Here is a 26,167-nt window from a genome sequence, read left to right on the forward strand (position 1 = left end):
CAAATCAAAGTTTATTTGTCACGTGCGCCGAATACAACAGGTGTAGACCTTACAGTGAAATGCTTACTTACAGGCTCTAACCAATAGTAAAAAAAAGGTATTAGGTGAACAATAGGTAGGTAAAGAAATGAAACAACATTAAAAAGACAGGCTATATACAGTAGCGAGGCTATATAAGTAGCGAGGCTACATACAGACACCGGTTAGTCAGGCTGATTGAGGGARTATGTACATGTAGATATGGTTAAAGTGAGGTAATATGTACATATAGATATTGTTAAGTGACTATACACAATGCAAATAGTCCGGGTAGCCATTTGATTACCTGTTCAGGAGTCTTATGGCTTGGGGGTAAAAACTGTTGAGAAGCCTTTTTGTCCTAGACTTGGCACTCCGGTACCGCTTGCCATGCGGTAGCAGAGAGAACAGTCTATGACTGGGGTGGCTGGGGTCTTTGAACACAATTTTAGGGCCTTCCTCTGACACCGCCTGGTGTAGAGGTCCTGTATGGCAGGCAGCTGAGCCCAGTGATGTACTGGCGTACGCACTCCCTCTGTAGTGCCTTGCGGTCAGAGGCCGAGCAATTGCGTACCAGGCAGGGATGCAACCAGTCAGGATGCTCTCGATGTTGCAGCTGTAGAACCTTTTGAGGATCTCAGGACCCATGCCAAACCTTTTTAGTTTCCTGGGGGGAATAGGCTTTGTTGTGCCCTCTTCAACGACTGTCTTGGTGTGTTTGGACCATCTAGTTTGTTGTTGATGTGGACACCAAGGAACTTGAAGCTCTCAGCCTGCTCCACTACAGCCCCGTCGATGAGAATGGGGCGTGCTCGGTCCTCCTTTTCTTGTAGTCCAAATCATCTCCTTAGTCTTGGTTACGTTGAGGGATAGGTTGTTATTCTGGCACCACCCGGCCAGGTCTCTGACCTCCTCCCTATAGCTTGCTCTCGTCGTTGATCAGGCCTACCACTGTTGTGTCATCTGCAACTTAATGATGGTGTTGGAGTCATGCCTGGCCATGCAGTCGTGGGTGAACGGGAGTACAGGAGGGACTGAGCACGCACCCTGGGGAGCTCCAGTGTTGAGGATAGTGTGGCAGATGTGTTGCTCTTACCCTCACCACCTGGGGGCGGCCCGTCAGGAAGTCCAGGATCCAGCTGCAGGGGAGGTGTTTAGTCCACGGATCTTTAGCTTAGTGATGAGCTTTGAGGGCACTATGGTGTTGAACGCTGAGTTGTAGTCAATGAATAGCATTCTAACATAAGTGTTCCTTTTGTCCAGGTTGGAAAGGGCAGTGTGGAGTGCAATAGAGATTGCATCATCTGTGGATCTGTTTGGGCGGAATGCAAATTGGAGTGGGTCTAGGGTTTCAGGGATAATGGTGTTGATSTGAGCCATTACCAACCTTTCAAAGCACTTCATGGCTACGGACGTGAGTGCTACGGGTCTGTAGTCATTTAGGCAGGTTGCCTTTGTGTTCTTGGGCACAGGGACTATGGTGGTCTGCTTGAAAGATGTTGGTATTACAGAATAAATCAGGGACATGTTGAAAATGTCAGTGAAGACACCTGCCAGTTGGTCAGCACATACCCGACTTAACCTCGACTTCTCTCTGTCTGTCCAATACAACCTCTAAATAAACTCGACTTCTCACTGTCTGTTCAATACAACCTCTAAATAAACTTGACTTCTCTCTGTCTGTCCAATACAACCTCTAAATAAACTCGACTTCTGTCCAATACAACCTCTAAATAAACTCGACTTCTGTCCAATACAACCTCTAAATAAACTCGACTTATCTGTCCAATACAACCTCTAAATAAACTCGACTTCTCTCTCTGTCTGTCCAATTCAACCTCTAAATAAAGAAAAACGTATGTAAGATACAGGAGGATCACACATATACATTAATTTACTGTATGTAAATCATTTATTGACAGTTTCAGAGTGTTGTTTCCAAATTTAATGCAGTCATGAGCAGTTCTTTGCTATTGCACACCAAGTGTGGCTCAGTTGGTAGAGCATGGCGCTTGCAACGCCAGGGTTGTGGGTTCATTCCCCACGGGGGGACCAGGATGAATATGTATGAACTTTCCAATTTGTAAGTTGCTCTGGATAAGAGCATCTGCTAAATGACTTAAATGTAATGTAAGTGATCATGTCAGCATGCATTGAACCAGGATATCTGCTTGCACTACAGTGCAGTGTCTTAGACCACTACGCCACCCAGGCTCTATCTATTCCTTAGGTGATCGGTCATATTCCTTAGAGATCGGTCATGATGGAACCCTACTCTGCTCCCTTCCATTTTAACCCCTTGTGCTAAAAGCTCTGACGAAGGCCGTGAGGCCGATACGTCAGCTTATTAAAGAGCAGTGATACTATCAAGAGCCGTGTACGGTTTCCTTTATCTTGTTCAACCGTTACCATGCACCTGCAAAAAAGACTGCTTAGATGTATGAGTGCCTTTTGAATTTTGAACCCCGTGTGCTGTATAATATAATCATTTTCTATATCATGACCTAAATGTAAAAGCTACATTCATCAGTTATATCCTATACAATCTATTTTTCTCTTCCTCTCTTCGGGTGATTTGCTGTTCCTAGCCCTGTTAAGAAAATACACATATGTTGTGATATGTGAACAAATGGACACAGTATCATCCATCCTCAGGTCTTTCAGTAAGTCACATCATCCTCATGAACAACCTGAAATAAAAATCATAATATTTTTAATACTGTAAACTCTTACAAGTTTTGTAATCCACCGTGTAGGGATGCACAAAAAAACTTACCCATTATGGATCTACATTTTCKTAACCTGAATGGGATGACATGGTAGTTCATGTTTTGAGAGAAAAAAATAGGCCTACTTTAACATTTATTTAAGTACAACTATTGTAACTAAGAGACAAAATACACCTACTGAGAATGACTGAGATAAAACAGGTTCAAAGAGGAAGAAAAGCACCGAGAACCCCCCCCCCCCCACTAGCTAAATTAGCATATCAAGGTATCTAGGCAATTGGTAGATTTCAGAAAAGTTTTTTGTTTTTGACTTACCACAGTTTTCCTCATCGCTGTTGTCGGAACAGTCGTTGTCTTTGTCGCACCTCCAGGTGGTCGGTATACACCTTCTGTTACTGCACTGAAACTCGTTGGCCCTACACTTCCGTAAGGCCTCATGACCTGTTGGAGAGAGTTATGGTAGGTGTGAAGATGTATCTGGTAAAAGATTGAAATCAGCAAGTACAAATAAATGGTTTCCACAGGTTGCATTTGTTGTTCTTGACTTTACTTGCATTAGGTTGGATTTCAGCAAGGAAGTCTGTGAAATGACCCTTTAAAAATTTAACAATACATTCCCATTATGTCTTTAATGAATGACCCAGCTAAGCTTTACAGTATAGCAGCATATTAAAAAAATAWTGTTCTGATATTTCTTAATTTCTTTATTTTTCTGGATTATGTGTGTATTGTTATTTATTTTAATTGGTTTTAATGCCCTGTATTACTGCCCTGTTGGAGCTAGAAACACAAGCATTTCGCTGCACATGTGATAACATCTAAAAATATGTGTACTTGGCCAATAACATGTGATTAGATTTCAGATAAAGAGATAAATGTGATTATTACATGAAATGTTATTTGCTCACTTTTGACTTTTCAATGAAACGGCTAGGAAACAAGGCTTATGGTCAGTTTTAAACATGTGGTTATGTTATTAGAAACCCTTCTGGAGGACTCTGGACTGAAGCTCAAAGTCAATACTGTACTGCTCTCTTCAGTGACACATAAATGCAGTACAGACGTCAGTATACAGAAATCAGTTGGATCTTAAAGGGATAGTGTGAGATTTTATGCCCTGCGTCGATTTACCCAAATCAAGATGAAGTAATGGTTAAAAATTGTATGTCTCTGCGTCCAGTATGAAGGAAGTTAGAGGTAGTTTTGCGAGCCAATGCTAACTAGCGTTAGCACAGTGACTGGAAGTCTACCGGAATGGCTAGCATGCTCAAGTTCATCTGACTCAGGGTAAGTAGCAAAAGGGCTTATTTGCCCAAAATCTGGCACAATCCCTTTAAGTCACTACTCACTGCATGTGGGGACTGAGGTCCATTCTCCTGAAAGGCAGACTACATCTGCATTCCCTTCCATCATGTAGGATCTTTTGCATTTATAAACCACTTTTGWTCCATCACTAAACTTGTTTTGATATTGTTGAACAATGGTTGCATGGTTCACTTGAGGAGGTGCATCACAAGAACGACTGGCTGTGAAGATACAGTACAAACAATGATTAGTAAAGAAATAAAGGACAACGAAGTACAAGAGATGAYAGTACTGAATGTTGTTCACAACACAARTGTATCATATSTCCTGTCACACCAACATCCTCTCTTTCCTGTACCRAAAGGGWTAGTTTTCKGAGTTTTTACACCACTCTTACATAAGCCTCTTTGCTATAGATCAAGGTTAGAGCAGACAGTACTTACCCGTACACAGAGGACTATCAGACCATCTACCATTCTCACATTTAATCATCCCCCACCAGCCTTCCATTGGTGTCTTCAGACCTCTATCACAGGCATAAGTCAAAGTCGTGCCATCCTGGTACATTTCCTGCTCCGGGTCAACAAAGCCATTGTCCAGTTGAGGTCTTTGACAGCCTTTTCCAGATTCTTGAGCTGAAAAATKTCAGAAAAKACATTTATTATTWTGCATCATCTGTCTGCACAATGACCTTTGWTCAACAAATACAKTGTATCTTGGATWAGAAATGTATAGATGAGTGTTTCTGCCCTGTACTAGGCCTTTTTATTAATTACACGTTACACCACATATAGGCACTGCCTTAAGAAAAAACATCAGTGCTCACAATTCATTGAATGTGTAAAGAATACTAAACGCAATCTTCATTGAATGAATAGTTAGTGTGTATCAAAATATCTTACCTTTAACAGCGTAGGACCAGATGTGTAGTACAATAAAGACATACAGTGTTATTTCCTTCATTCTCTCTCCACTGCTGTTACATGTACACTGAGAAATGAATTACCTGGAGTCTGAGTTGGGGCTTTTTAAATTCAACCAAGGTAATTATTGTCGRGGGTGGATCTTAAACTTGTGCCTTTGGGCAGCACTGTGGATTAAAATACAAGCTGTCACAATTAACAAAGAAGGATTTTTTTTACAGTGGAAAAAAAGTGAATGAATTAACATTTAATTATTGTCTTTGTTCATATAATGAACTAAGGATTGCTTAAATCTCAAATTACGTGTTTAATTATTAAAAAATATATATATCTTACGTTAAATTCCATGAAACTGTCAAATGGGCCAACCACTAGTTCCAAATATTTCTTATGTTCTGTAAAAGTCTCACTAAAGTTACTAGTATTTGATTATTTTGAGACTGTTTCAGATGCATCCATGTTGAGAAATGTAAATGACTGATATCATTCAAGGACCAATATTGATMTTTTGTTAACAATTTCTTTGAGGRCATGTCCATGATTAAGGTCCTGTGAAAAAATATGCATCCACACACAAATAATGTGTTAAGATATGAACTAATCAATGGTTGACACGTGTATAGTTTTGATGGAGAAATTTGATTTAAAGAGATACATTGAAAATGAAAGCAATATTGGATTTTGCAATGACTACGGGTTATTTAGCAAAATTAGAAGTATGTTTCGATGTCTGGATGAACTGTTTTAAGAGCATGGACCTTTGTTCCCTTCAATGCGCCAAATCAATTGAGAAAAAGTGTMAATTCCAGACGGCTTTGAGATCTATTGAAGTCGAGAAGCAGATGTTAAGGGATACATAGACCAAATAATATTTATTTAACAAACACATGCCAAAGGTCAAACAAATAWTTGCAGTTTCTTTATGAACTGCACCAATTTCGAAACACTTTGTTGTCCAATTCAACCACGGAAAGACTGAGACTTGACTGGCATGATTGTTGGCTGTTGACCAAAAGTGTAAACCAAAAATATGCTGATGCTTTGAATTGATATGGTGCAAATTCCCAAATAGAGGAGAACATGTAGAAATGCCTGTAAATTAAAAATATATATTAAATATTATCCTTGGACAGAATTTCATGAAATTACAATGACATCTTAAACACCTGCAAAGCTTTATCATGTTAAATGTATAGATTCAGACCTTTTGTTAATTTTGACTTGTCTGTGTCAAATCAGATCAAAGTTTATTTGTCGCGTGTGCCTAATACAACAGGTACAGAGCTTACAGTGAAATGCTTACTTACAGGCCCTAACCAACAGCGCAATTTTAATGTAAAAAATAGGTATTAGGTGAATAATAGATAAGTAAAGAAGTAAAACCAACAGTAAAAAGACAGTGAAAAATAACAGTAGCGAGGCTATGACAGTAGAGAGGATATATACAGTAGAGAGGCTTTATACAGTAGCGAGGCTATATACAGTAGAGAGGCTATATACAGTAGCGAGGCTTTATACAGTAGAAAGGCTATATACAGTAGCGAGGCTATGACAGTAGAGAGGCTATATACAGTAGCGAGGCTATGACAGTAGAGAGGCTATATACAGTAGAGAGGCTTACAGTAGACGAGGTTTATACAGTAGAGAGGTTATATAAAGTAGGAGGCTTATACTACAGTGCAGATGTAGGTTTATTATACAGTAGAGAGGCTATACAGTAGAGAGGTTATGAACAGTAGAGAGGTTATCTACAGTAGAGAGGCTATATACAGTATGCGAGGCTATATATAGTAGAGAGGCTATAATAAGCGAGGCTTTATAGTGGAGGCTATACTACAGTAGTGAGGCTTTAAAGTAGATAACTATATAGTAGGAGGCTATATACAGTAAGAGAGGACAGTAGAGAGGTATATACAGTAGAGAGGTTATATAAAGTAGAGGCTATATACAGTAGTGGGCTATATACAGTAGAGAGGCTATATACAGTAGAGAGGCTATATACAGTAGAGAGGTCTATATACAGTAGTGAGGCTATATACAGTAGAGAGGCTACAGATATAACAGTAGTGAGGCTTATATACAGTAGAGAGGCTTATACGTAGAGAGCTATATACAGTAGTGAGGCTAACAGTAGAGAGTAGATGAAGTAGAGAGGCTAATATACGTAGAGAGTTAGTAGGTCAGTAGAGGAGGCTTATACAGTAGAGAGGCTATATACAGTGTAGAGAGGCTATATACAGTAGAGAGACCTATATAGATAGGAGCATTCAGTAGAGGGCTTAGTGGTTATAAAGTAGGATATCAGTGAGAGTATGTAGAGACTATATTGTAGAGGGCTATTTAGATATACAGTAAGAGGCTTATATAACAGTAGAGGGCTATTCAATATTACAGTAGAGAGATATTATCAGTAGGAACGTTTTATCAGAGAGCTTAATACAGTAGAGAGGCTATATCAGTAGGACGATAAGTACAGATAGAGAGGCTATTAGTAGAGAGGTAGAGTCGGTAAGAGAGGCTGTATAAGTAGAGAGGCTATATACAGTAGTGGAGGCTTATAATCGAGAGTAGTAGAGACTTATACAGTAGAGAGGTTATGATACAGTAGAGAGTAGAGACATGTAGACGAGGCTATCATACAGTCGAGAGGCTTATATATACAGTAGAGAGGCCTATATACGAGTAGAGAGACTTTCACACGAACAGGTAGAAGGTTATATACCGTAGAGAGACTATATACAGTAGAGCAGAGAGGCTATAATACCGTAGAGAGTAGAGGACAGTAGAGAGGCTATATATACAGTTAGATGAGTTTATATACCAGTAGGAGAGGTAGAGAAAGTAGATGAGGCTATATAGCAGTAGGAGAGGCCTATATATAATTTCATGAAATGTCGGTGTTAGAGGGAGTGGGTGCGGTGCTAGAGACTTATACAGTAAGAGACTATGTTAGCATCTGTGAGGCCTATAGTAGAGTAGTAGAGGCTATATACAGTAGAGAGGCTATAGTACAGTAGAAGAGGTTATATACAGTAGAAAGGCTATATACAGGTGAGGCTATATCAGTAGAAGAGACTATATACAATAGTGGAACACTATATATGGTAAGTGAGGATTATACGCAGTAGAGCTCTATACGTAAGAGAGGTGTATTTGTAGTGAGGCTTATATACAGTAGAGAGCTATTATACAGTAGAGAGTTATATACAGTAGCAGGCTTTATACAGTAGCGAGGCTATTACCAGTAAGCAGAGGTTATATACAGTAGAGAGGCTATAGTACAGTAGAGAAGAGTTTATATTCAGTAGAGAGATATACAGTAGAGAGGCTATATACAGGTAGGAGGCTATATACAGTAGAGAGTTATACAGTAGAGAGGTTAATATACAGTAGAGAGGCTATATACATGTGAGAGGTATATACAGTAGTGAGGCTATATACAGGTAGGAGGCTATATCAGTAGCGAGGGCTATAGTACAGTAGTGAGGCTATATACAGTAGTAGAGTTATATTACAGTAGAGAGCTATATACGTAGAGAGGCTATTGCTATACAGTAGAGAGGTTATATACAGTAGAGAGGCTTTATACAGTAGAGGCTATATACAGTAGATGAGGCTATTATACAGTAGAGAGCTATATAAGTAGGAGGCTTATACAGTAGGAGGCTATATACAGTAGTGAGGCGGATATACAGTAGATCGAGTGATGACTACGTAGAGAGTAGAGTACAATAGAGAGGTTATATCAGGAGAGAGGTTATATGAGGCTATATACAGTAGCGAGGCTTTATACAGTAGAGAGGCTATATACTGTAGTGAGGCTTTATACAGTAGAGAGGCTATATACAGTAGTGAGGCTATATACAGCAGCGAGGCTTTATACAGTAGTGAGGCTATATACAGTAGTGAGGCTTTATACAGTAGCGAGGCTATGACACGAGTGAGGTTATACACAGGCACCGGTTATTGGGGCTAATTGAGGTATTATGTACATGTAGGTTATGGTTAAAGTGACTGTGTATATATGATAAACAGAGAGTAGCAGCAGCGTAAGCCTTCTTATATGGAGGCCATATTGTCAGACTGTCTTCATTATACTGTTCAAACTATTAAAATATGTTTAATTGTCATTTCTGTCTTTTGTTCTTCTGAATATGCTTCTGGATAGTTAGTTGTTGGTTAGTGTCAACTGTTGATGTGTGTTKTGTTTGACACATGTGTTAGTGAATTGATTTGGTGTAAAACCAATRTACGCATATAAAAGCACACACACATGTCTAATTATATCTCTTTTATAGATCCAAGCCATGACATTTTCTACATTCATCCATGTTCATTGTATACTGTACATTTAATTGATTTGACTTCCATTGACTATCAGTAGTTTGCTGCTTTAAATGAAAAGAGGATCAATATCAAATGTTTTTCTGATCAACTGTTTCATCAATTGTTTACCTTCCCATTATGTTCAACATGTATTTTTCATGACTTTTGAATCGTTCAGAATGACTGTCTGAATCTTCTCAGACAGCCTCCTATCCTAAGATGGTGGACCTCCTTTCCTCTCTGCTCCCCTACTAACCCCCTGTGTTATGAGACAGATTCCATATCATGAACCAAATGTAAAAGCAACTTTATCAAACATATCATGATCTTGATTGGTGGCCAACGTGGGAAGTCCTCTCTTCCAGGGGATTTGCTGCAGCTGTGGGTTTGTTTCATTGATTCACCAGGCCTGTKAAGAAAATACACATCCTTGTTGAASTTACATAAGAGGAGAGAGWCTMACYACAACTAATGGCAGTATTTATGGGACTGGCAAMACCATTTCTTGATTCTATTMATGTATATCTGACACTGAGAAAACMTCCATTGAAGTTTGCTTGAGTTTAATACCTGTGTAGAGATCCATAAACACTTACCAAATATTARYTTTCCAGGTAACCTAAATGGGATGACATTGTAGTTAATATTTAGAATCTTATGAGGCTTACAGTAGCATAATYAGTAACTGACATGTACAACTATTGTAACTTAAAGACARTAYGTTTTCACACTGACAAAAACCTSTGTAGAATGTGTTTCAGTTGATTATWYTCTCTTTCCTACTGTTGCATTTGACTTACAAYYSCWWRCGGTTRCATRTCCTCYCTGACATTCAACATYTGCAACAACACGACCCCGGTAATCCTTTTGTTTACAGKYCCATGTCTGACGTCCTTCCTTTACAAACATATYCTCTGTAAGRTCCAGCCAATRATGATTCCRTGTGTCCAGTTTGCAGCCCRCTTTGTAAAAAGAGAATGAATATAAAAGTTTTAATGAAGGTTTATACATTGAGTTTGTGATAATATATTTTATAGGGACTCATTTACAGTACACATTAAACATMATAAACTAAACTAAATAATAAACAAWKGMTAAACAAAGRAAAYATTGTGYTRATTRAGTACTGTATATTCTGTTTCTTTGYGTTGTGTGTAGTACATCATACATACATGTACATCTGCCAAYTGYCACTTSTCCATTCTGACATCGAACATCAGCAACAAAAGGTCGTTTCCAATAATCCTGTTCTTTACAGAGAAATGTCTGACTCTCTCCTTCCTTCACAAACATATCTTTTTTAAGATCCAGCAGGTYAAAAGTCMTTTTGTCAACGGTACAGGGAGCTGGTATATAAAGAGTTGACATAACAGTGTTAACAAAGGTTGATATATTATGAGACAAGASAGTTAGGTGTGTGATGGTATCTTGCTAATTKTAGCAAGTGATTMATTTACTTACCTTTACAAATGGGTAGYTCTGACCACGTTTSATCACTATGACACATCACTTGCTCTGGRCCCACAAGTTTATAATAGTTAATGCATTTGAAGGTCAGTGCYATTYGWTTKCTGTCAGAGTCACTGATAAAATCCCCATTATCAACTGTTGGCTTCTCTCCACACCTATCAACTGAACAACAAATACAGCTCTTCAGGATTACAAGAATAATGCTCATATTGTTCTGAGACAKTTCAKGTCAAAAACCAGGCCACTTCCAGGTGAAAGGAATTGTGGTAAAAATGTACTCTAAGCATCCAWRTATRATGCATTAKGATKCAGCTATAATGCATTATAACATGTGCAATTAGCATATACGACCCCTGGATGTCTCTTGTAATCATGTCATAATGATCTGGACTAAATATCAGCCAGTTGAAAATTGCATATAGAGACATAACAGTCCCACCATTACACTGTCAGCGTGTTTTAGGACTTCTAACCCCTTTTTAAACAAAGTGTATTTGAGCTACAGACTTCTGGGTTGGACCATTGGATTAGTGTATTTCTTCTGCCTCCATTGGTACCAACCTGTGTGATTAACGAGGGCGGAGCTAGACTGGTGTCTGTGAGACAAGGACGGATCCCAAAGGACCTTTTTACAAAAGCGTCTGTAGAGTCAGAATGGTTTGAGCTACTAACTATTAAAATCTATCTACGAACACGCACGTGTAACATGTCTTGCTTTATGACCTCACAAGCTACACAAGAGTCATTAGAAGGTAAGGTGTTCTTCTACATAGAAGATCATAGAAAATCCCAGGACATAGTGTCTATAATACTGTAATAAGCTGACATAGATGCTGTCACAAACTYCACACAGTTGTCACTCATTTTCTAATGAGCAAACATTTTCTGTACTACAGCGTTCAAATAAATTCATTTTTTTCATCTTTTCCTATGTGCATCTTATTTTTTTTATTGACATTTGTTAATAAAACTCATGAATGCAACTGTTTATGTCAAATTGCTTTGTGTTCTACTTGTAGCCATGGTTGTCCTAAAAAGAACATGGGAAAACACTTCATTGCAAGGCTAAATATAAGGCCTGGACATGCAGATACATACAAATCAGAATAATGAAAAGCCCATTTTTGCTGGGGTCTCAGCACTGATGGGGTTAAAGTCTTGTTATAACACAATATAAAGGCTTGTTACAAATGATAAAGCATCACACTTGGAAGATTCAAGTAAGTGTTACCGGACTAGCTTCTGTTTGGTTCACTAAATAAGATTATTATATTAAGTCTAATGCTGAAAAGTGGAAAACAGAAAGTTTGAATTACCAGGTAAAAATGGACTACTAGGTTGTGGTCTGGCAGGGGGTCTGACATTGGGTGAGGCCTCCTCACCTGTTGGAGACAGTTACAGCAGATATCTGTAAAAATGAACCTGGTATGAAATGTGACATTAGACATTGGAAACCACAAGACATAATAAATACATTGATTCTACAGCTGTTTTTTTTGTCATTTACTTTTCCTGCATTAGTTTTTGAGTGAGGCCATGAAACTTAGGACACTGATCAATCTGTATCGTGGAAATGCAGCGTTACAGCCTGATGAAATTTAAAGGCAATGTTCCTGCTTTAGCGGAGACTGCATTCACGGTAAACTCTACATATGTCAACTCAATCGGAAATTACCTTTAATTTGTAACTCGCAACCTAGTTAAGCTGCAGCTGGCCCCGAACAGATCGGCACGTTTTGCTCTTCATTGTAATCAGAGGGCTGATATCAATACTATGCACGCCAGTCTCTATTGGCTGAGAGCTGAGGAGAGACTGACTGCATCATTTTTTGTCTTTATATAAGAAACATTAAGGTGTTGAAAATCCCAAATTGTTTACATAGTCAACTTACACACAGCTCTGACATACACACTTATGCCACCAGGGGTCTTTTCACAGTCCCCAAATCCAGAACAAATTTAAGAAAATGTACAGTATTATATAGAGCCATTATTGCATGGAACTTCGTTCCATCTCATATTGCTCAAATAAACAGCAAACCTGGTTTTAAAAAACAGATAAAGCAACACCTCACGGCATAACACCTCTCCTCTATTTGACCTAGATAGTTTGTGTGTATGTATTGATATATAGGCTACATGTGCCTTTTTAAAACATTTATGTTGTTCTGTCTTTGAGCCGTTCTTGTCTATTGATGTTCTGTATTCTGTCATTCTGTATTATGTTTCATGTTTAGTGCGGAACCCAGGAAGAGTAGCTCCTGCTTTTGCAACAACTAATGGGGATCCTAATAAAATACCAACAAAAGAAATTACCAAAAACCTGTAACGTTTCAGCGATCCAGACTGAATAGAGACCTAAGGGTCTCTTACAAATAACATTGTAAATTCACACTATGTATTTAATTAATTAACCTGCTAAGACTTAGTTATAGCAGAATATTGTGGCATTACGGTACCTACAAAAAGTCTAATCAATGCCAGGTTTGTTACAATATGTATGACTGGCTGAACTAAACTGAGGAAGGAATAGGATATTTTTTATGGAATTTCTCATTTGGATGAGATTACCGCTAGATGTGCTGTGGCCCCCTCCACTAGATGTGCCACCATTCCCTCTGTCACTCGAAGTGCTGCTGCCTCCTTCACCTGTTCCACACATGACATGATTAATAACAATAATATAGCAAGATTAATAACAATAATATTACATGATTAATAACATTAGCTTGAAGGCTGTTACTACAAACTATACAGTTTTACTACAAACTATACATCAACTGATGTCAATGACCCAATGTTCATATGTTCATCAGTCTGGGATGTTTTAGGAATATCAGGGGGCACAATTTGTGCAATGTAAAACATCTCATAGAAATGTCACTCACCAAACAAGAAACCTGCAGGTTTGTTTAGCTCGTTTGGCCAGTTACATTGTTCAATATTGCTATTGACAGTTTATTGCCATTGGGGTAAACAAAGCTGTTYTTGCCTAAGATACAAAATGACTGGTCACTTTTACCTGTGCTGGCCCTCTCTGTGGTGGATGGAGTTGGAACTATTGAGAGGGAGGCAGGGAACAAATATCAATGATTTATTCAGAAGGGTACAGAAGATTAAAAAAACCAAGGAAACAGGAGTTACACTATAAAATGATGGCTCTAATGCCAGGACTTCACTTACTGCATGTGGGAGCTGTGGTCCAATCTCCAGATATGCAAACACTAGAGTCAGTTTCTTTTAAAGTATATGAATCCTGACATTTATAATTTATCTTAGAGCCGTCTTGGAACTTCTCCTGATATTTATGAGTGACAACTGCATTGGTCACAAGAGGAGGTTCTCCACACAAGTCGYCTCTTTCTGTAAAGAACCAAGACAGTGGAAACACAGACACTAATACATGTTGCTATGYACATCATCTTTCTCATGCGTGACACTGACACATGCTGCTTCGACTGACAATCACTGAATGTTTAACAAAATKAAGGAGAATACAATGACTAAATACCACCCTCTGTGGTGAAAGACGTGAAAAAATACAGAATGTAATATTTAATTAAATGTAATCAAAAAGTYATCATTATGCCATCGTTATCCTACCACATAGTAGAGCAAAACAAGGGTTTTATACAGAGACAACTCTGAGAACACACTCACCTACACAAAGTGGTAATTTTGTCCAAGTCCCATTCTCACACGTAGCTGCGATAGAGCCCTTAATGATATGTGTTGAATCACAGCCAAACCAAACTATTTTTCTATTGGGATACCATCCATTCACATCAGGKTTTTTCACTTTAGCATTAKGGTTCTCTGGAGCAATGCAGCTGYTCTCATCTGAAAAACAAAAACTTMAACTATAAACATCTTATTGAATCARCTGAGGGAGAAAAGCTAGAGTGAGGTTTGACCCAAACAGCATGTCTGTATTTATCTTAAGGTAGACAAAGTAGATGGACTAGTCTACTATCTGTGCCATGTGACATAAAGAGCTGTATAGACATTTTCCACTGTCAGGTTTTACCCCGGTGCTTGACCCAAAGTCTCAGGATTTCGTGTTTACAAAGCTGAACCCTAAGTGGGGCCCCAGAAGGCCATATACACTAAATCAGGGCTGTCGAAGGGTGACTGGGGACCTGGGGCAGGGTTTGGAGATGTATTGTGATAGCATGTGATGTAGTTGGTCCCTTTTAGGAGAGTTCCTGATAGTACTAGTGACCTAGTGCAATTAGGCTGTTGTACAAGGAGTTCCCTACAYATTATGAAAAGAAAGCTTAAACAAAGTCATCAACAGTGTTTCCATCTTCACCTGAACAGAACACGTGTTAATAAGCAATACAAGATTGTTGGTGACTTCCCAGTACAACATGCAGGTATTAACAGTGAGCAGTACACACTGTACTCTATAAGGGCAGCAGGAACCCTCAAAGTCTTCCCATGATCTCTAACACCAATGTTCTGACAATTCATTCATGATACATTTTTTTTGTAAGAATGCTCAAATCACTTACCTATGCACTGAGGTATGTGGGACCATTTTCTGTTCTCRCACTTAACCATCGCCCACCACCCCTCAACCACAGGTTTCCGACCTTTATCGCAGGCATAGTAAAGTTCCGTGCCATGCTGGTACGTTTCTTTATCCGAGTCAAAATAACCTTGATCCAGTTTGAGTTTTTGGCAGCTTTGTTGGGAATCTTGAGCTGAAATGGAGTAACCTTGGCCTAATTATCAAAGGAACAGTAAAGCTGATAACAACCATTTCAGATGACTTTATTGCAGTTTGAATTGTGGCGTTGTGATGCATAAATACATCACAATCCAAAAGTGTATGAGAACACTTTTGACTTTTCAAAAACCTAATGCAGATGAGTTCTTCAGAAAGGGACACTTTTGTATTGTGAATTGTATTTCAGTGTTTGTAAGGTGTTTAAGACATGATTTCAGAACTGTGAACTGTGCCCTCACTGGTGACAGTGACCAAACACAACATGACTGTCAAATACCCAAATAAGCAAAACACATATCCAAAATCTGTCTTGGGGATTCGACCACAGCCAAGGTGCGAGAAAAGCTTATGTTCAGTTGCATTTTGAATGAAACATCCCTTTAACAATTCCAATGCTTGTCAATGACCCTGAAAATGCATCCTCACCAATGAAAGGCCTTTACCCTGTAATGATCACATGTAATGGAATGGCAGTAAAGATGCCAACCACTTACAAGTGTATGAAATGTGAGGCTCACGACCATAGAGTCCATCTGTAATAGCCCATAGACAACGTGGGAGCATAAGGTCCACTTGGTTATTTTAATCAATTAATCAATTGCCAACAAATGAAATAAACTTTTTGTAAAATGAGAAGTGAACGATGCCACGTAACAGAAGCTCTTACCGTGTACTGTGCCGAGACACCAAATCAATAGAACAAAAAACAAACATTTTGGTTCACCCATTTCCCTACAAAATAGATAACCCATGCGACTCTGACAAATGCTTACTGCCGAATAAAGTCAACTGGATTTCACAAATAGTTTAGGTCAGCTGTGTGCAAGTTAATCATTGCCTAGGGCAGTTCCAAACTCTAGAGTTTCCAAATAGGCTATGTACATTTTGGTGCATCTGACTGTGTTTCAAACAAAACAGAATTGTTTTGAACAGTAAGGGGTGTAGCTGACTTCAATTGAACTGTCTTATAAATAATGCTTCATTATGTGTGAATAAAGCTAACTGTTTTAAACTCAGAGACGTCAATAAAGCTGACTCTTTTAAACTCAGAGACGTCAATAAAGCTGACTGTTTTAAACTCAGAGATGTCAATAAAGCTGACTGTTTTAAACTCAGAGATGTGAATAAAGCTGACTGTTTTAAACTCAGAATTCAATAAAGCTGACTGTTTAAACTCAGAGATGTCAATAAAGCTGACTGTTTTAAACTCAGAGATGTGAATAAAGCTGACTGGTTTAAACTCAGAGATGTCAATAAAGCTGACTGTTTTAAACTCAGAGAGTCAAAAAGCTGGACTGTTTTAAACTCAGAGATGTCAATAAAGCTGACTGTTTTAAACTCAGAGATGTCAATAAAGCTGACTGTTTTAAACTCAGAGATGTGTGTCAAACAGATGTTTTCGAGCCTGTCTTATGTAAAGTGTTGGAGAAAGTCCTAGCAGAACAGCTCATGTCATATCTGGATAAGCACCAGGAACAATTTGGATTCAGACCAAAATACTCCACTGAAACAGCAAGCTGTGTCCTACTGCAGAACATCAAGAAATCACTGGATGAGGGAAATGTGGTCGGGTCAGTCTTCCTTGACCTGAAAAAGGCCTTTGACATAATGAATCACAGTGTACTGCTCTCCAAACTCCACACGTTCAATTTATCAGACAAAACCATCAGCTGGTTTGGTTTACATCTTGGAAAACCGTGGACAATGTGTGGTCATCAATAACATTAAATCCACATTTCATGGGGCACCAGGGGAAACTGCAGGGTCCCTCTATGGAAAGCCTCTATGGGACAGTCCTCCTTCTCATACAGAGGAGCACATGCATGGAAGACTTCATCAGAAGAACATAAACTGCTGAAACATTTGACTACATTCAGAAGAAACACCAAAAACGGGTTGCTATAGCTCCAACAGTACAATCACGTATGAACTGCTGCGTGCTATCAACAGATCAATTAAGACCTGTGTAACTCCATGCTGTAAATATTAGTGATACATACAGTATGTATGAGATTTGTTTTTGTGCATATAATTGTGATAATGTAGTGATAATGTACTGATCTGTGATTTTATGTGATTTTTCATTGATTATGCATTTATATATTTCCTTTTGTGTCAATTAGAACCCAAGGGGACGGGTGTTGAAAATTACCATGTGCTAGAAACAGTATAGCGCAATGCATCAGACGACCGTTTGTTCGATGTGTTAGTGTGTTTGTTTGTATTTATCCAAATGGAGGCTGCTGAGGGGAGGACGGCTCTTAATAATGTCTGGAATCGAGTGAATGGAATAGCATCAAACACATGTTTTCGATACCATTCTATTCAGTCCATTCCTGGACATTATTATGAACACTCCTCCCATCAGCAGCCTCCACTGATCCAAATCAACCAAATAATAATGTTGGTAGATACAGTGCCTTCAGAAAGTATTCACACCCCTTGACTTTTTCCACATTTTGATTCAAATGGATTTAATTGTATTTCTTTTTGTCAACGATCTACACAAAATACTTTGTAATGTCAAAGTGGAAGAAAAATTCGAACAATTGTAAAACATTTATGAAAAATAAAACACTAATATACTGTATCGTGATTAGATAAGTATTCACCCCCTGAGTCAATACACGTTAGAATAACCCCTAGGCAACGATTACAGCTGTGAGTCTTTCTGSGTAAGTCTCTAAAGGCATTATAGACCTGGATTGTGTAACATTTGCCCATTATTCTTTTCAAAAATTTTCAATGTGTTGTATTGGATTTGCCCCAAACATAACACTTTGTATTCAGGACAAAAAGTGAATTGCTTTGTCACATTTTTTGCAGTATTACTTTAGTGCCTTGTTGCAAACAGGGTGCATGTTTTGGAATATTTGTATTCTCTACAGGATTCCTTCTTTTTACTCTGTCATTTAGGTTAGTATTGTGGAGTAACTACAATGTTGTTAATCCATGCTCAACTTTCTACATTCACAGCCATTAAACTCTGTAACTGTTTTAACTGGTTTCCTTCCTCTCCGGCAACTGAGTTAGGAAGCATGCCTGTATCTTTGTAGAGACTTGGTGTATTGATACACCATCCAAAGTGTAATTAATAACTTCATCATGCTCAAAGGGATATTCAATGTCTGCTTTTTTTTTACCCATCTATCAATAGGTGCCTTTCTTTGTGAGGCATTGGAAAACCTTCCTGGTCTTTGTGGTTGAATCTGTGTTTGAAATTCACTGCTCAACTGAAGGACCTTACAGATAATTGTATGTGTGGAGTACAGAGATGAGGTAGTCATTCAAAATCTTGTAAAACACAATTATTGCAGACAAAGTCAGTCCATGCAATTTATTATGTGACTYTTTAAGCAAATTATTACTCCTGGTCTTATTTAGGCTTGCCAGAAAAAAGGGGTTGAATACTTGTTGACTCAAGACATTTCAGCTTTTCCTTTTTAATTAATTTGTAAAAATTTCGATCCAATTAAATCAATTTTAAATGCAAGCTTAAACACACCAAAATGTGGAAAAAGTCAAGGGGTGTGAATACTTTCTGAAGGCACTGTATATATTGAAATCATCCTTAATCATCATCACCAATAAACTGACGACTCCAGTGACTGCAATGTGCTCTTCAGATGTTGCGGACACTGATACCCACGCAAAGCGCCTCAAGAGGTTATAGAATGATGCAATTGGACTTTGGGTGTAGTCGGACGTGCACGACCAAGGATGCTCAAAAATGGGACGATTTTGAATAATTAGCCTATAGCTGCTTCCTTGTTTTCCAAATAATGTAACATCATTTGTGTGATGTATGCAGTCTTTTCGAGCGCTTGGAGTGAGAAGACACACCTTTTGTGCACTCGGAGTACAACAATTGTTTTAAAATACAGTCATAAAAGTGTACATTTCAGATCTGGATTTTTGTTGGGCTGATGTAGCTACAGCAGAGGAGAACTATGGTTGATTTGGAGAGCGAAGTACCCCCTCTTCCCCCGAAGTATAGATTCAGAGACTTACTCCTCGGGGACCAGAATTTACAAAATGATGACAGGTAGGTTCAGTTTGTTTGACATCATGTTAACTACAATTATTTAAAAAATGACCTGGTTAAACATTGTTGTAAGCAGCTAGTACAAAATGTAAGGTTGGTGGATAATTTTTTWWAAACATTTTTACTTTTTCAATACAACAGTAGATTTTGTGTTGTGATTTTGTGTTTTGCAAAGTGCAGTTGGAGAGCGGAAGAGAATGACTATGCTAATGGGGCACCCCTTAGAACAAATGTATCTGTGGGGGTCACATTTGTATGAAGACCTACAGTGTCACGGTGCTGGCATAAGAAGGGAATGAGACTATGATCGGCATACAGCAGTAGTTGATAGTCCAGGGTCAAAGTTTATTTAGAGTTTGTACCTGTGGAATCTTTGCACTTGTGTAGCCCTTTCCTTTTCATGTGTGGAAGGTTATTCATWATTCAATCATTAATAAACATGATTTGTTTTAAACCGCTGAAAATCAGGTGTTTCTATATCAAATGGTTTTGTTATATTTCAGTCTTCTGTGATGTATATAAAGTGTAATATTGGGATGCAAACTCAAAATTGTATACATTTAAACTTTATATCTGACATGGTACATGTGTCCTCTTTTTTTTAAAGCCCATAACCATGTGTGTGAGGTGTATACTTTTGTTTCCAAGGTAGATTTGTTTAAGACTACCAAGAATCACTCTGTGTTAACCTGATTTAGCCCACTGCAGTAAAATGTTAATACCCAGCCTTAGCCATGCTCCAAAACTTAGTAAATATGACATTATTCATTTTATTTACAGAAACAATTTATATTTATTTTTTCCCCAAGGGTGCAAGTAGAATTTTACGCCAATGAAAGTACTTTCAAAGAGAGACTTAAACTGTTCTTCATCAAAAACAAAAGATCAAGTAAGTCATCTTTTTTTAAATGTGTAACGTTAGTCACAGTCGAACTACACTATATTCTGTGCCTAAATCTTATTTGTACTTTTCTTACGAGGGAAAAATCTACCTTTTGCATCAGTAACAAATAGCATTGGTTATAACTCTTGAACCAGTAATAACTAAGGGACCCAGATGTTCTCCTGGTCAAGTCACATGGTGAGGAAGTACTCCTGACCCTAGGTATGACATTATAACCTCTCTGTCTCTCTGTCTCCCAGGCCTGAGAAGACAAGTGTTCGACTTCTCCATAAAGGTCCTGAGCTGTGTCCTATACATGTGTCGTGTGTTGACAGACGACCCATCCAAAGGACATGGTTGGTAAGGACATTCATTCCGTGTGTCGTAGGTGCATTTACATACCACGTGGCGTTCACTGAATTGTCACAGAAATGTTGCTTTTTATAACTCCATAGAAGAAGAAGGGATMATTCAAAGAGAATTTTGAAGTATCAGTCATTAGCAGTACTAAACCGGGACATGTCAATTCTCAATGACAATGATTCTAACACTTTCATTTCTATGCCTGGAAACAGAGGAAGTGAATGCACTGAACATGTTGAAAATGTTTGAATCCACTGTCAATCAAGGACATCATAACCATGTCTGTGTGGTGACGTGGGAAAGAAAACACTGGTGCATCTAGTGGCTGACTATGGGTGTGCTCTTGACTTTTAGTCAGTGTAGCTTTAGTTGGGTTACTTATGTAAGCTTTGTAAAAACTCTCGTGCAATAAAGTCATCTCATCTGGAAACATAAGCGAATAAGAGTCGGGTCGCTGTGTACTTTAGTAAGTTGTGATAAAAGGATAGTAYTTGTTTATACTGTCAGTTTACTCACAGTCGTCCTCCAATCTTCTATTTCTCGTGTGTTACTGTTCTACTTGCCTTTTTTTAATGTCTTTTTTATAGTACTACTGATATTGATTACTGCATTGTTGGGAAAGAGTGAGCAAGAAAGGCATTTCACTGTACTTGTGCATGTGACAATAACAACAGTACTGTAGAATGTATTTGTATTCAATAGTATTCTGCACAGTTAGACATTGTTGTTCATTAATTGGGCATCTTTTTGTTTTCCTTACAGCTGGGGATGCCCCAATCAAACGTACATATTTTTAAAGATCGACTGGTTAGTGTTTAATCTACCCTCATCTAATCGAGTGTTAAATAAAAAGCTAAAGAGATGGTCCTCTGTAACTCAGTTGGTAGTGCAAGGTGCTTGCAATACCACAAAGGTGGGTTTGATTCCCAGGACCACCCATATATAAAATGTATGCACGCATGACTGTAAGTTGCTCTGGATAAAATAGTCTGCTAAATTGCATATACTCCGAGTGTACAAAACATTAGGAGAAGCATATTCAGACATGGGCCTAATATGTCAGTGGTTGCCTGGTAACAATGCATGGAAGCGTAATATGTCAGTGGTTGCCTGGTAACATGGAGACCAGATCGCTCCCTTAGAGAGGAAACGCACCAGAACAATGTGCTTCTGACCAGAATATGGCCCATTATTTCCTGGTGATTCTGCATGTTGAATTGGCACAAACAGTCTCTGGAACCCAGCAGGTGGTCACTGTAACACTGCTTTTAGCCCGTCGTGGTGTGTCCAGCAGTTCAATCTTCTGCTGCCTTGGCAGACGGTATCTTTAATAAATACAAATACAAATCTCCAGCTGTGAACTAACGCACATCTTTTTTCCCACCAGGTCTCCCATAATATGGGTTGAACGAAGTCTTGGCATATGGGCGTTACAGGTGAAATTTCTGTCAACCAATTTTCTTCACAATTCATTAACTTGTAGCTGTGGTTGTGAACAACTGTATGCATGGGCACTACGCAATTGCTACTGTTTGTTGTTTGCTTTCCAATAATGTGAAATAGACTTGATTGAAACAAAGCTTATGTTTCTTCAACAGGTGTCTGTGGCAGTTATCTGTCTTGTTGAAACTATTCTGTTGACCTACCTGAGTTACAAGGTGAGTCCTATCCCACTTTATAGGATGTCACTCAGTCTAAGGACACATTCATAGTAATGTCTATTCTACAGTCATATCAATATCACCACTCAATATACAACATCAATAGATTGTTCAACAGAAGATAAGCCCCCAAAAGGGCTAAAAGAGAAAGAAAGACAGAAAGATGGAAAGAAAGACAGAAAAAAAACTGAAAGAAAAAGACAAAGAAAGACAGAAAGAAAGACGGAAATAAAGAAAGACAGACAGAAAGAAATAAAGAAAGAAAGAAAGACAGACAGAAAGAAAGAAAGAAAGAAAGACAGACAGAAAGAAAGACAGAGAGAAAGACAGACAGAATGAAAGAAAGAAAGACATACAGAAAGAAAGACAAAAAACATGCCTGTTCTCTACTTTGTCCTCAGGGCAACATTTGGGAGCAGATTCTTCGGTTGACGTTCATCCTGGAGACGGTGAACACAGTGCCTTTCCTGCTCACCGTAAGAAAACACACTCTAACAGGGCCTAGATCAGTTTGACCTTTAAAATCATAATGAATAAGATGGGAGACCTGATCCTAGATCATCACTCCCACTCTGAGACGTGAATACGGGTCCTGGACTCCAGCCTGAGAAACACAATGCTATTATGCAGAGCTACTATGGCTGAACAGACAAAGGACAAACACGGGTTTTTAAGTCAAACATTGTCTCCTCCCACAGTTGTCACAGACAAAGGACAAACACAGTACAGTCACATGGCTTTTATATTGTTTTAAGTTGAATTCAAAGTGGTTTTAAGTCAAATTCATATACTGTACTGACTCCTACAGTAGAAGTCATTTTTGACCATGTGGGCAGCCTGACGAGAACAACAGGCATTCATTCCCCTGTGGATGGGGTGGCCTAATAACCTCTGTGCTCTTTCAGATCCTGTGGCTTCCTCTGAGGAACCTCTTCATCCCTGTGTTCCTGAACTGCTGGTTGGCCAAGCACGCCTTGGAGAACATGATCGTGAGTGTTAACCTGTCTCAACTCAGATATGGTTGAATCAGCATGGAATGCTGGTGTTGTGATGCTGCCACCCTCAAATCCTACATTACCCCTGGAGTCAGCGGTTCGATCCCCGGTCATGCCACTGATCTACCCCTCTATTCCAACTTTTTTGTGATTACATCTACAAAAATACTTATTCTCCTTTACAAAAAACAGAGAGTCTTACCAACCACCCATCTTAACCTGTTCTCCTCTCTCACGTAGAATGACCTGCATCGTGCCATCCAGAAAACAGAGAGTCTTACCAACCACCCATCTTAAACCTGTCCTCCTCTCTCACGTGAAATGGACCGCATCGTGCCATCCAGAAAACAGAGAGTCTTACCAACCACCCATCTTAAACTGTCCTCCTCTCTCACGTAGAATGACCTGCATCGTGCCACTCCAGAAACAGAGAGTCTTACCAACCACCCATCTTAAACCTGTCTCCTCTCGTACGTAGAATGACTGCATCGTGCCATTCCAGTGGAACCAGTCTAATGTTTAAACCAGTTGCTTCATTCTCAGTCCCACTCTCTTCTGCCTCTCATATTCACCTGGTGACGTCGGCCTGGTGGTGTGTGTGTGTGTGTTGTGTGTGTGTGTGGTGTGGGTGTGTGTGCGTGCGTGCGTGCGTGCGTGCGTGCGTGCGTGCGTGCGTGCGTGCGTGCGTAAAAAGCAGTTTCTGCATCCCAAACATGGACACTTTGAAAAGCAATTGCAAATTAAACTCAGCCTCCTGTGGTAACCCTTAGTTTTAGAAACAGCAAAATAATAATGTCAGGTCTTAGCTATTTAGCATGTCCTCTCGGGCTAACTCAATAAGTGGACAGAGTAGATCCATTGCTTTGAATCATCTCTCCAAAAGGTCTTACGGGGTCAGCCCAGACTGAAGCGCTGGTCATTATCTGTGGTTTTCCTCCTCAGAGCTTCAAACACTTTCAGTCACTTGCCACTAATGCACCACGTCTGACATCATATTTGAGGTCACCAAGTCTACAGACCTATCTTCTCCAGTGCACTCTGTGTGTACAGTACACGGCATTACAATGTCACTTATCTCGGAACCATTCCATCAATATATGGCTTCCTGTTGACTACCACAAGACCATTATTGTAATGTGTGCTATGCCACAAAAGCAAGGTAATGGCAGCAATTATACTACTACATCCTGAAGAAATTCGTTTTCTAAGTGTTTTAATGAAACATGAAGGCACAGATTTAAAACAATCAACCTGGCACTCAACAGAGAGTGTTTCAGAATATGAAATATCCGTCATGGTTTATATTGTTTATTTTATTTATTTATTTAAATGAACATTTATTTACCTAGGCAAGTCATTTAAGAACAAATTCTTATTTACAATGATGGCCTACCAAAAAGCAAAAGGCATCCGGTGGAGACGAGGGCTGGGACTAAAAATACAAATATAGGACAAAACACACATCATGACAAGAAGGACACCACAACACTACATAAAGAGAGACCTAAGACAACAACATAGCATGGCAGCAACACATGACATCAACATGGTAACAACACAACATGGCAGCAGCACAACATGGTAGCAGCATAAAACACGGTACAAACATTATTGGGCACAGACAACAGCACAAAGGCAAGAAAATAGAGACAACAATACATCAGGTGAACCAGCCACAACTGTCAGTAAGAGTGTCCATGATTGAATCTTTGAATGAAGAGACTTTTCTAAGGTATAATGCTAGAACAATGTTGCTGTTGCTTTTCACTGTGGTAATAGTGTCATGTTACTCTTTGAGGTCTACTGTAGTGCCTGACACATGTGGAAGTCTGTCTATCTGTCCTTCTGTCTGTCTTTCTGTCTGTCCTTCTGTCTGTCCTTCTGTCTGTCTGTCTGTCTGTCTGTCTGTCTGTCTGTCTGTCTGTCTGTCTTCTGGCTACACTGTGGTCTAAAAAGATCGCAATGTGTATCGTTATCGGTCCGCAAGAGATGGGTTATTTGTTGGTTCACCTCTTTGAGGTCTCAAACACCGCTGATACCGGATGCCGGGTGACCAGTGGATCAAGGGCAGAATCCTGGTCGTAAATTATTCTGACCTTCACCGGTTCTGGTTACTAGACATGTCTGTCTATCCTTCTGTCTTCTTCTGGTCTGTCCTTCTGTCTGTCTTCTGTCTGTCTGTCTGTCTGTCTGTCTGTCCTGTCTGTCTGTCTGTCTGTCTGTGTCTGTCTGTCTGTCTGTCTGTTCTGTCTGTCTGTCTGTCCTGTCTTGTCTGTCTGTCTGTCTGTCTGTCTGTTCTGTCTGTTCCTTCCTGTCGTCTGTCCTTCCTGTCTGCCTTCTTCCTGTCTGCCTGTCCACCTCCTGCAGACAGTTCAGTCCAATAGGCCAGATGTGTAGTGAAATGAAAGGGTGGCATTAGCCATGTTAATCTAAGACACTGTTTTCTATGAATCCTATAAAGTCATGCTAGTATTTGTACAGTATAAGAGATGCTGGTTCTCATTGGGCTGATAGTGAAGAGCAATGCTGACAACTCTTCGAGTGTGCTGTGGTCTGACTATCTCATCTGAGCTGATTGCCCTGGGGATAATGACCGCTAAGTGAGCTAGTGGTTGCCATTGCTGCCTTGCACATAATGTTGTGTGTGTGTGTGTGAATGTATTGTTTGTCTCTGTCCCTGTATGGTAATAGAGTAATGCTTATGGTGATACACATCA

The 26,167-nt window shown here is 39.2% G+C and overlaps 3 protein-coding genes and 1 long non-coding RNA gene across 10 annotated transcripts in view; 2 read left to right on the forward strand and 2 right to left on the reverse strand.

Annotated features, from left to right (window-relative positions):
- Positions 1–1,907: 1,907 nt before the first annotated feature.
- Positions 1,908–5,480, reverse strand: LOC111978911 (complement factor H-related protein 1). 3 transcript variants are annotated; one of them, XM_024009158.2, is made up of 7 exons: positions 5,312–5,480; positions 4,955–5,142; positions 4,496–4,687; positions 4,097–4,273; positions 3,063–3,188; positions 2,795–2,820; positions 1,908–2,608 (listed from the first exon to the last, which is right to left on the reverse strand). In XM_024009158.2, exons 2-6 carry the CDS (start codon positions 5,013–5,015, stop codon positions 2,798–2,800), a joined length of 579 nt encoding a protein of 192 aa, XP_023864926.1. In that variant the 5' UTR covers positions 5,016–5,142; positions 5,312–5,480; the 3' UTR covers positions 1,908–2,608; positions 2,795–2,797. The 3 variants fall into 3 exon arrangements, with proteins under 3 accessions (XP_023864926.1, XP_023864925.1, XP_023864927.1); XM_024009157.2 differs by having other exon boundaries at positions 1,908–2,708; XM_024009159.2 differs by lacking the exons at positions 4,097–4,273; positions 5,312–5,480 and having other exon boundaries at positions 1,908–2,708; positions 4,955–5,099.
- Positions 5,481–5,601: 121 nt separating this feature from the next.
- On the forward strand, positions 5,602–9,497 carry LOC139029303 (uncharacterized). Its single transcript, XR_011481610.1, has 3 exons — positions 5,602–6,395; positions 6,521–6,590; positions 8,742–9,497. It is a non-coding gene; the product is annotated as an uncharacterized lncRNA (long non-coding RNA).
- LOC111979080 (coagulation factor XIII B chain) lies at positions 9,252–16,296 on the reverse strand. 5 transcript variants are annotated; one of them, XM_070448994.1, is made up of 11 exons: positions 16,171–16,296; positions 15,286–15,498; positions 14,432–14,611; positions 13,955–14,134; positions 13,794–13,808; positions 13,343–13,420; positions 12,088–12,153; positions 10,763–10,933; positions 10,474–10,647; positions 10,102–10,263; positions 9,252–9,920 (listed from the first exon to the last, which is right to left on the reverse strand). In XM_070448994.1, the coding sequence occupies exons 1-11, from the start codon at positions 16,253–16,255 to the stop codon at positions 9,904–9,906; spliced, it is 1,341 nt and encodes a 446-aa protein (XP_070305095.1). In that variant the 5' UTR covers positions 16,256–16,296; the 3' UTR covers positions 9,252–9,903. The 5 variants fall into 5 exon arrangements, with proteins under 5 accessions (XP_070305095.1, XP_023865136.2, XP_070305094.1 ...); XM_024009368.2 differs by having other exon boundaries at positions 13,794–13,829; XM_070448993.1 differs by having other exon boundaries at positions 13,794–13,829; positions 15,286–15,477; positions 16,171–16,295.
- Positions 16,297–19,204: 2,908 nt separating this feature from the next.
- LOC111979081 (potassium channel subfamily T member 2) overlaps positions 19,205–26,167 on the forward strand; it is a 46,078-nt gene continuing 39,115 nt past the window's right edge. Inside the window, 8 exon segments of the mRNA XM_070449041.1 lie at positions 19,205–19,548; positions 20,358–20,437; positions 20,692–20,791; positions 21,557–21,601; positions 22,182–22,230; positions 22,393–22,452; positions 22,857–22,931; positions 23,361–23,444. Coding sequence (XP_070305142.1) covers positions 19,454–19,548; positions 20,358–20,437; positions 20,692–20,791; positions 21,557–21,601; positions 22,182–22,230; positions 22,393–22,452; positions 22,857–22,931; positions 23,361–23,444 — 588 coding nt within the window. The 5' untranslated portion in view covers positions 19,205–19,453.

The sequence above is a fragment of the Salvelinus sp. IW2-2015 genome, linkage group LG19, assembly GCF_002910315.2.
Source record: "Salvelinus sp. IW2-2015 linkage group LG19, ASM291031v2, whole genome shotgun sequence".
Classification (NCBI taxonomy): domain Eukaryota; kingdom Metazoa; phylum Chordata; class Actinopteri; order Salmoniformes; family Salmonidae; genus Salvelinus; species Salvelinus sp. IW2-2015.